Here is an 11,624-nt window from a genome sequence, read left to right as displayed (position 1 = left end):
ACACTCACAAAATTTAAACAATCACAAACGTAAATTTACGACAATGCCCCAACAGGATTCAAACCCGCGGCTATCACAACAGTAGGAGGACCGTCCCATCGCCGTTACCACTGCGCCACCAAGCTGGCTAATAACTCTTTTATGTTTCTCATTGAAAAAGTATTTAATAAAGGAAAGGAGGGGGTAAATAAAACTTAGAAAGTAAAGATTGTTATTTCATATATTTTACACATTTAGAAATATCTTCTTCCTCTTTTATTTATAATTTTTACTTTACCTAATCTTAAGACAGCGTCTTCAATTAAAATCTACTTTACATAAGGTACATAATCTGTCTTACACTCACCCACAGATTCATCAAATAGTTTTTTAAATCGTTTTTCTTTCTGTGTATTTATATAATAATATATTACAGGAATCACTATGGTTTATTTTACAAAATTATTTATATTTATCCATTACCACGGTCAAGTCTACTGTAGAAATTTACAAAGGGATTGAGGGGGGATAGGGGGGTATAAAATTGTACGCCTTTCCGTTTTTGATAACAACAAGAAAAAAATATAAAAACAAACACAGATCGGGCGAACAAGGTTCGAACGTATCCACACGCACAAAAAAAGGGTTCGAACGTTCTTCATCGACCTGTTACCTGATATATTAAAAGTTTTGGTTTAATATATCTCGGTTTTTCTACAATATATAAATTATTGTTAGTATTAGTGATTTTTTTGGAACGATTTACGAACTAAACTTTACGTGAATGAAAAAAAAAAGAGTTACGTGGAATATTTGATCCGTTTCGAGGAATTTCATTATTTATCTTTTTTTTTAATCAAATATTCTACCAACGAAATATCTAATGTATATATTGCACCATAGAATGACATGATCCTTTGATTTAGCGAGTCCGACTAACGGACAAACTGTCTCTCTTCCGTTACACGTCGTCATCATCAGCAACATCATCATCATCACCATCATCACTAACATACACGAGAAACCATTCCGTTTTGAGATCGGCAGTCCATTGGCGTACCATTCAGAACGAGAGTGGAATGATCAAGGAAACAACAATTTCAAAATAATAAACAACAATAACATGTACACGACTGGTCACGGTTTCCTCTTGGATAAGAGTTTGTTTGTTTGTGTTCGAATCCTTAATTCTTCTTTATTTTTTGTGGTTCTAGCAAACTAACCGCGGAAGGGCGTATATTAAACTGCTGGCCATACTCTGTAACAAAAAGAAAGATATCATTAGCACAGTTGTTAAGAACTAAGTAAAATTTGTATTAAAAACTAAAAATAAGAGTTTGGTACTGTTCAGATTACGCTGCCTCTTAATGGACTATCAATTCGTTAGTTTTAAAAGAATCCAAAATTCATTTTAATTTTGTGAAGGTTTCAAACTACTTACAACTTCTATATAAAAGGTCAATTGAAAAGTCCCCGACCTACTATAGTAAAACACATTTTTTTGTAAAAATTAGTTTTACTTATTCAACATAATTCCCTTCAAGCGACTCTCCAACTTTTCGATATCATTTTTGTAGTACAATTTTTCCTTTGCTTCAAAATGGGCCTCAGTTTCGGCGATCACCGCTTCATTCGACGAAAATTTCTCCCCAGCGAGCAATCTTGTGAGATCTGAGAACAGGAACCAGTCACTGGGGGCTAGATCTGGCGATTAGGGTGGATCAGGAAGCAATTCGAAGCTCAATTCATGGATTTTTGCCATCGTTTTTACTGACTTGTGATACGGTGCACTGTCTTGGTGAAGCAGCACTTTCTTTTTCTTCAAATGCGGCCGTTTTCCGGTGATTTCTTTCTTCAAGCGGCCCAATAACGCCATGTAATAGTCGCTATTAATGGTCCCTACTTTTTTAAGGGGTTAATGAAAATTATTCCGTGCGCATCCCAAAATACAAACGCCATATTCTTGCCAACCGACTGTTGCGTTTTCCCTCCCTTTCGAGCGGTTTCATCGTGTGCAGTCCACTCGGATGACTGTCGATTGGACCTCGGAGTGAAATGATGGAGGCATGTTTCATCCATTGTCACATTACGACTCAAAAAGTCGGGTTTATTACGCTTGATCATCTTCAAACACTGTCCCGAATGATCAACTCGTCGTTGTTTTTGGTCAAAAGTGAGCTCGTGCGGCATTCAGCTTGCACAGAGTTTTCTCATACCAAAATATTCGTAAATGACACGATGTACACGTTCAGTTGATATCTTTAGAGTGTCTGCTATTTCATTCAATTTCAATTTACGGTCATTCAAAATCATTTTGTGGATTTTTTTAATGTTTTCGTCGATAACAAACTCTTTTGGGCGTCCACTGCGTTCACCGTCCTTGGTGGTCATTTCACCACGTCTAAACTTAGCATACCAATCTTTTGGCAATTTGGACATATGGGGTGCACTAAAACATCAAACTAACTAGCAATCCAAGGCAGCCTAATCAAAGTTCTACAATTAATTACCAATTTGATCGATTAACAAGCGATCTAATATTTTGTCTTAACACCTAAAATAAGGTTGCTAAATTACAGTAATGTGAAGCAACACAGTTACAGGAAAACACGCAGGATATCAGAAGTTTGATGCTAACGAAACCACATGAACTTGTTTAGTGTATAAATGTATTCCAAACTTCACCTTAAGTAGTTTATTTTTATTTTAATTTGGGATATAGTAAGAATTCATAGTAAGAAACATAACATCCATACGCCAGTGATTCTGACGTTGAGCGTATATTTTCGCTATATATATATATATATATATATATATATATATATATATATATATATATATATATATATATATATATATATATATATACAGATACAAAATACAAATTTATCAGAACAAAGTCCTGAGAGGTATTGCGGGTGCACCCAAATACTATAAGTCTGATTACCTACATCGAAACCCTCAGATACCCACAGTCAGTCAAGAAATCAAGAGAATTGCAAGGGGGCATGAGGAAAGACTCCATTCTCGTACAAATATTGAAATATTGCAACTTTTGGATATCACCAGAGAAAGTTGTCCGGTTGTAAGACGTACGCAAAATTCTTGAAAGCAATAGTGGTAAGAGGTCATAACTCTAACCTATAAACTGTTATGGCTGTATAATTATCTGTAGTTTTTATATGAACTATAATGTTAACTTAACTATAATGTTATTTTATTTAGATTACGTTTTTCTTGTACATTAAAGCTGAACTGAACTTAAGCATTTCGCATCGATCCAACCAAACACACCAGTTTTCAATAGGAAATAAAAGATTTCCTTTCGGTTTGGGACGCCCGTCGTAATCCGCTTCATTAAAACGAATGAATTAATCTGATTTTCTCGTTCATATTTAATAGCCGCGATAACGAAGTTAATTAATAGGAACGTATGAATCCGGATGTATTCGATTATACGATGGTGCCGTCGGACTGTAACGTCGCTGTTTTTTCCCCGACTTTTATGATACATTTTCGTAAGGAAAGTTGCTGGAAGTTGTTTATTAACCCATTAAGGAATAATGTTTTCTTAATTTTCTGTCTTCTTTTTATATAAAAAAAAACGAATATGCTCTCTGTAAATTTTTGTTCTCCTTGATGATGTTAATCATACAAATATATCTCTGCCGTTTAGAACAACAATATGATATAACAGTTAATATCGTGATTGTGAAAAAATTAGTTTCGGTTTTTATAAGATGCTTTAAACTCCTCAATCTCTAACAATACGAATTCTCTGAAGCCATAGTGTAGCGCATTTGAGAGGCAGGTTATTACCTTTTGAATATGAAGATTCTAGAAAGTCACTTCTGCCATATTTTGTTTTTTTTTTAATTCGTAAGAGGGGAAAAAGGGAGCAGAGCACCAGAAAATTGTTTGGTGTTTGTGACAATGAGTAAATTCAGCAAGAGAAATCTCGGTTTCCACATGAATTAATCTAGTATTCTAGTTTAGAAATTTCGATTTTTCATAATTTCACAGCTAAACTGTTTAAAAATATACTCCTAAGAGGATTTTTTAAAATTCAAATTGTTAAGAGTCTATTTTAGTTACACGGTTTAGAAACGACTTTTTCACGACGGTTGATATAATGCCTGAAGTTCTATTGAACCGATTTGATTGCAATTTTGAGTGAGACTTCTCTATACGTTCTTTATTCTGTCGTATAAAGCACAAAACATTGAAATATAGAATGGAAACTTAAATGGGTACACCCGTAACCATGTTCTCAGTGTACTGCCATACCGCCAGAGGGCCACCGATAAAAATATTACTGATTTCTTTCTTTCTATTTGAATTATAAATGTCATAAAATATAACGTAGTGTCTGTCAAGTGAAGGTCCTAACCACAAAATGTACACACCCGTTTTTAATGTTTTAAATTTTTATGTCAATGTTTTAATATTTCAATGTTTTGTGGTTCCAACAGAATAAATCGTTTTCCCAGGAGTTTTGTTTTAAATTTGATAAGTTAAACAATGATAAACTTCAAGTTCAGGCAGTCTGGAGCCAGACCATACAACAACAAAAAGTACAAGTAAGTGTGTGTAATATATTATTATTATTTTGTTAATTTTTATAATTTTTATTTTATAGAATCTACAGGTCGGATACTATCTGCAGTTAATGTTACTCGACAACTTATGTTAACTCCAAAAAGCCAAGCATTTATACAAAGCAGTTTCTGCTTCTAAAGAAGTTCATAGAATAAATAGTACATACATAGTAGTACATAGAGAAGAGAAAATTCGTAACGACTAGGCCCTTTCAGCAGGATAGAAGCTAGGGGATTAGAGAGGTTTCTTTGACGTCTGACCATTTCGTCTCAGCATTCAAAAGTCTCATTATTAACAATTTTTTGTCCCGAAGATCACCAGGAGCCAACTGTGAAGAGGATCTTCAGAAGGAGGTTTAGATAACTTACGAAATTTTTTTACAAGCGATGTGGTAACAGTCAACCAATCTACAACAGCCTTCACATTATCATCCATGCCTTCCATAACAGTTCCTACATATATATAAAAAAAATACAAAGGAATATTAGAACATTGTAATACGTAACTGCGACCATGGACTTATTTTATAGATTTTCTTGTTATAATATTTACGACAATAATTAATGTACAATTAGAAAATAAGTTGTCAGTTGTCATATTACATGTTGTTTTTTATGTATTTAGAAAATATTTTAAACAAATGTTAACTAGTATTTAAATAAAATATTTTTATTAATATTGTATTTTTAATATTGAATTTAGTATTATTTGGTTAACATTGGAAAAAGGCAGTCAAAGATAAGAGAAATAAAACTATAAAAATTACGTGTACCAAACAAAATTCACTGCAATTTTTGCCATACATTTACATATTATAATGTAAAATGCAACTTGCAGACAGTTAATTAGTGAAATGGTAAAATTATTCTGGTATGTTATTCCAGAGTATGATATGATCTGTAAATTTGATGGATATTTGCAACAGTAACTTTAAACCTGTGTCAATTTTACTATATAAACGATGGTTTATGAGAATTAGAAGATATAATTTTTATGCAGAGAAATTAAAACCATGAATGAGTAAATTGCAGTAAATTGCATTGCAATATTGATCAGCAGAACTTGAAATTCGAGAATTAATCGACCCAGAAAGAGAATGTAAACAATGGAGAGCTATAAGAGAAGCTTTAAAAATCCTTAAAAATTAAGTTTGAAGTTAAAGAACACAGGTCTACAACAAAAAAGCTGTTCATAAAATCATCATAACAAAAACCTTAACTATAAACAATTCATCAGAAGAGTTCTCAAAAAAATTCAAGCTTTATATTGCCTAATGAGTCTAAAAATACACTAAAGATAATACACGAAAATGCATAAAAGAAGGATTTTTCCCTCAAGCGAAAATGTACAAAAACTATTTTTAACAAAAAAAAATGAATTGACTTCAAATAATTGAGAGAATAGATAGAATTAGTTGCTTGTTGCTATTTTATTTTTCTCTTTTAAGTGTTAGTTAGTTAGTTTACTCAATAAATTATGCAGTTATTTTATAGAGTATTCCAATGGATAGCTTAAGTAAAAGTACAGCCCGCATGAGGAAAAATTGGAATAAAGAAGCAATGATTGGAAATAGGGAACGTTTCAGGTCCTGGAATCCGCTACCTAGTCTAGGTGATTTGACAAATGTCCCACTGGAATAAGAAACTGGACTGCTGCCCTGTTGGGAATTGAATCAACGACCTCCGCGTGTGTTCTAAACCATTACACCAAAGAAACAGTTGCCTACAGCGTTTCTACGATGTCTCATATGATATATACACTAACATCTGATTATTTTAGATAAAAAATATGTGAGAGCCTCACTGTTTTTACTATTAGTTTATATTAATAGTAAATAAAATATTATTGTTTAAGTCTATTTTGTTTTACTTTAATGTAATATAGTTATCTAAGTTCAACGTAGTTATCCAAATTTTTAAGAAACGCTTGGCGCTATAGCAAAAGGCTTTTAATAAATATTTTTTTTTGTAGAGAAATTGGCCAAGAAAAACATACAGTATATAAAAGAGTAATCGAATAGTTAAAATAATTAACATTTGTATGAATCACATAAACAAACCGACGAAAGACGATAATTATCAAAGCCTAACGAAGAAAATCGTTTTTCCTCTCGTGGCAAACTCAACAACGATTTCTACCACCGTTCGTTCGCCTTTTTGTTTTAATTAAATAACGGATAATTAGTTTGTGACGCGGACCCGAGCTGGAAGAGATACGGGACGTACGGTTCGAGTTCTGTACGGACATTAATTGCGGGTCTGGTTGTTTGAACAGTGTCCGACACTGACGTAGGGCCATCCCAGCCTGGAAACGTCAGTCTCCTAACCTGGAGGGCGGACCTGCGAGACCGCCCGTCAGGTGGACGACCTGACTTGACGCACAACCATCGGGCCACCAGATCACATTCTGAACTTATCAACGCACATGGAACATTTGAACGATTTTGGTTTATTTAAGTATTTTCACCGTTTTTCGTTAACAATCGACAGCAAAGTAAACCCCTCGAAATACAGCATCATTACTAGTTTGTAATAGTTTTTGATGAACTTCGAAATGTTCAAATAGACTAAAAAGAACTCAATAGCACTAAATAGAAATTTGATTTATATACAGATATATCACAGTTACCTAACTTTTTTTATTTCATTTTTTATGTATTATCGTTCAAGTATCAAAATTTTCATTTAAAAGTAATTTAATTAGTTGTCTTTGTGACTGATATTGCACGTTTTCCCCTTTATCCTTCAAATGATTGTCCAATAACTAATAATACAATATCTATATATAGGCCTATAAATTAATTTCAAAGGATTTACAATATCTGATCTCGCAATCTAATACCTAATGACTTCAGGTGTGAACAAAAAATGTTTTCAGTGTATTGAAAATATCTGAATTTGTACCCAGTAAATATGTATATGCGAGAATATTTACTTTTTACTTCAGCTTGAAGAACAAGCCGGCTGGATGTCACCGAATGCTGTGTGAAGCTTCTGGTAACCATGTTCCTTTGATTTCAACATGCGAATACCGGTTTCCACGTTTTAACTAAAAGTGACATTGACACCGAAGATAAAGAACGATCTGGACGACCAATAACACTCGAAGACAAGGATTTGAAGGCATTACTCGATGATAATCCGTGTAAAACACAAGAAATATATGCATGACTGTTGAGAGTATCTCAAGAAATCATTTTCAGTAGCTCATGAATCGAAGCCAAGAGACATTGAAATGCATTTGGCCATGTGCGAAGCGCTGCTTCAGCGAAAAAATTGTAAAGGTTTTTTGCATTGTATTATCAGTGGTGGATCCATTACACTAATCCAAACCGAAAACATGGGGGCCATGGAGGACAAGCGGATATCCAAGGTAATACTCTGTATTTGGTAGAATCAACTTGAAGTGACATACTGTGAGCTGCCAAACTCCAGTTAAATCCCAAGAAGTGTAAAGACACAAGAATTATTTTTAAAATTGTAACTAAAATACAAATTACCAAACTTTGTAATGTACTTTAAACATATTTTTATCTGTCTTTTTTTAAATATTCATACACAGAAGAAAGAATTTCGAAATACTCATTTGACCACTAAGATATTTCATACTAATTGGCGAAGATTGAACCCAAATATTCTCGCACACTAAAATCGATTTCGATTCATCAAAAATTACACAATGTTTTAAATATTTATGGACTTTATTCACCATAATTTTAATTCTATATAATATGCACATTTCTTAACACAACTTCCTTAACCTAACCTCTTTTTATAGGCATATCAAAATTTACATCTGAATATATCCAGGGCATTTAAACTACTTTGAAAGCCGTGAAAGATATAAATAAATAGAACATCTTTATATCAAAAGACGTAACAAATGATTCTACTTTGAAGAAAAATGTTAATCATACAAATATATCTCTGCCGTTTAGAACAACAATATGTTATAATAGTTAATATCGTGATTGTGAAAAAATTTGTTTCGGTTTTTATAAGATGCTTTAAACTCCTCAAACTCTAACAATACGAATTCTGTTGAGAGTAACTCAAGAAATCATTTTCAGTAGCTTATGAATCGAAGCCAAGAGACATTGAAATGCATTTGGCCATGTGCGAAGCGCTGCTTCAGCGACAAAACTGTAAAGATTTTTTGCATTGTATTATCAGTGGTGGATCCATTACACTAATCCAAACCGAAAACATGGGGGCCAGTCTTTTTTTAAATATTCATACACAGAAGAAAGAATTTCGAAATACTCATTTGACCACTAAGATATTTCATACTAATTGGCGAAGATTGAACCCAAATATTCTCGCACACTAAAATCGATTTCAATTCATCAAAAATTACACAATGTTTTAAATATTTATGGACTTTATTCCCCATAATTTTAATTCTATATAATATGCACATTTCTTAACACAACTTAACCTAACCTCTTTTTATAGGCATATCAAAATTTACATCTAAATATATCCAGGGCATTTAAACTACTTTGAAAGCCGTGAAAGATATAAATAAATAGTACATCTTTATATCAAAAGACGTAACAAATGATTCTACTTTCAAGAAAAAGTTGTATTTGTTTCAATTCAACGGATAGAAAGTGTTGTCGGGCAGTGTAATCTAGATATTAAATAGATAAAGATGACTGGTACTTACGTCAGAAGGCCTGGGTTGTCCGTCGGGTACCACGAGTACTGGGGGAGGTAGTTGTGGGGTGGCGGATGTGGATGGGGCGCCGGATGGGGCGGATGCGCGTGCACCGGCTGCTGCGGCTTCACGTCCCATCCCCCGGGACTGGCGGCGGGTTGCCCCGACACGTCCGAGCCGGGGGTGGAACTGGGCGCGGGACTGGGGTGTTGCATGTAGCCCCCCGTCGCCGGCGATCCGCTAGAGGAACCTCCACCGCCTCCTGAAACAATACAAACACGAATTAAATAAGTTGTAATTAGTCCACCCATATTTAAGCGTTTTCCTACGAATATATTTCACGAACTCTCATTTAGTACTCGTCCATTAAAAAAAGGCGAGCGAGATAAACCGGAAACCGTCGGAATTATGGGGGTTTTTACGATTTAAATTGATATAGTACACTTAATTCGGTTAATTAATTAATTCCTGCTGTGGGCACCGATTCCCTCCGAATCGGGATTGCCGTTTTTACTGCATTACGATCAATTTTATTTAAAACCTAAGAATTGGTTGATAAAAATAATCAAAATAAATACATTTTATATAAATAAACACGTATATAAAAGGAGTTTAAATTTTTCCTAATAGATGGCTTGAAATTTATCAACAGTTGGTAATAATGGACGAAAAACCAAGAGAAATCGTTCCAAGCAAAACATGAAAAACTTTAAACCCTCTACATAACATTGAATACGAAAAGAATCACGATGGTCGATATGAATTAAAAAAGGAAACTTTAAAGGAAATAGTTCTTATTTACGATTACACAGTTTAGTTACTGGCTGGTCTGACATCATTTTCCTTGTCAAATTTTGCACTTTTGCCTTTTGGACATTCACAAATATAAATTTACGACCGTGCTCAGTAGAAGTAGAACCCACAACTATCGCCACAGTGAACAACCGTTCTGTCACCACGACCAGTCTACAACAAGTCAGCATAGATCATGTCATTTCGCATTCAGGAATAAACAAAACTGAAATAGATGTTGAAGAAATTACCTTAATGTACCATGGTATTGCTATTTATGTATGACATATCAAACATTGAATTTTAATATATATCTATTGTATATATACTAATTCTATATATAAAGTTGGTGACGCCATTATTTGTTATCCTTAATTAATTCTGTGCCAAAATTGGCCTTCTAGCTCATGCATTAATTTATTATAAATACCTATTGTTACTACAGTGCAGCCTCAGAACTGAACAGTCTAAGTCCATATTTGTCCATGTTTGTTTATGTCCAAAGATACGTGTTGCGTTCATCAATTTACGATTAATTTGCTTTTCTGCAACACTTTGGCTATCATAGAATTCCTTGAAATTCCTTCGTATGTGCAATGGCATTTTCGATCTCCATTCTATAACGTAGGTGCAACACTTAATGAAGCAAGTTGCAAATGCAAAACTAATTAAAACTAATGCTTCATTGTGAATTTTCTCGAATTAGAAAATCATAAACATGATTTAGTTCTGCACCAGAAAATAAATCTAACAATGTTGTACATCAAAAAACCATTACAATAAATATAAAATATTCGTAGCTTAGACAGAACAAGCCCTGTTGAGTCAGCTAATTGCCAAAAAGTTTGAATCAAAGATCAGTGAAAAAAAGGACTATTTTCCAAAATGTCCTGAGGTGGTATCGTGCCATTGACATCAACCTTTTTCGAATTTTTAAAGAAAACTGACTATAACTATATTTATATGATTCAGTTTCTCGATAATAAACCCATTATATAAATCCATCAAGCAAAATAAAGATATTTAATTTATTCAAGCAACTTTAGTATTTACTCAAAACTAAATCGTTTTTTAATAAATCTTGATTTTACTTAAACTAGTTATACAGTATTTATGTTGATAAATAAAGATATGTTGAGCATACAGCGAAGAATGATACTCACGCCATTCATTTATGAAACACATACATACAAGTATCGAGTGGCGCCCATAAAAAAACCCATAAAAACGAACATATCACTTGTAAGAGATTAGTAATTGCCATCATTTACATTTAATTTCCATTCATTACATTTCCAATGTACAGCGAACTACTTTATCGGCGTTATTTAACAATATCTGGCCCAATACGCTGCAATATAATTCGCAAATCCTTTATCAATTTATTAAATCGTTTCTTTTTTCGTCCGTAATACCCAACATTATTAATTACAATCGTTGTCCCATAATCCTCAGAAAAACCTTAGTTGTTTTTGTTGTTGTTTTACGATTTTTCCTGCTCGCGAGACCGTGGTAATCGGCTTGATAGATTTCAAACTTGAAGAGAATGTATTCATAATACAGAGTAATATGTATGACAAGGTAACGAGGTGTAT

The 11,624-nt window shown here is 33.5% G+C and overlaps 1 protein-coding gene across 2 annotated transcripts in view; it reads right to left on the bottom strand.

Moving 5' to 3' along the window:
* Positions 1-202: 202 nt before the first annotated feature.
* The window catches only part of Dll (homeotic protein distal-less), a 161,613-nt gene continuing 150,191 nt past the window's right edge, over positions 203-11,624 (bottom strand). The window contains exons 4-5 of one of the 2 annotated variants that reach the window (XM_076401667.1): positions 9,247-9,499; positions 203-1,237 (exon numbers count right to left, since the gene is read on the bottom strand). In XM_076401667.1, the coding sequence (XP_076257782.1) occupies positions 1,219-1,237; positions 9,247-9,499 (272 nt within the window). In that variant the 3' untranslated portion in view covers positions 203-1,218. The remainder of the gene's footprint in view (positions 1,238-9,246; positions 9,500-11,624) is intronic. The other variant, XM_076401666.1, reaches the window with a different exon arrangement.

Source organism: Rhynchophorus ferrugineus, unplaced genomic scaffold (assembly GCF_030347505.1).
Source record: "Rhynchophorus ferrugineus isolate W39M unplaced genomic scaffold, kcgeb_rfMv2 rfM4, whole genome shotgun sequence".
Taxonomy (NCBI): Eukaryota; Metazoa; Arthropoda; class Insecta; order Coleoptera; family Curculionidae; genus Rhynchophorus; species Rhynchophorus ferrugineus.
The sequence above is the reverse complement of the archived record's forward strand: the minus strand, read 5'-3'. Positions and strand labels throughout refer to the sequence as shown.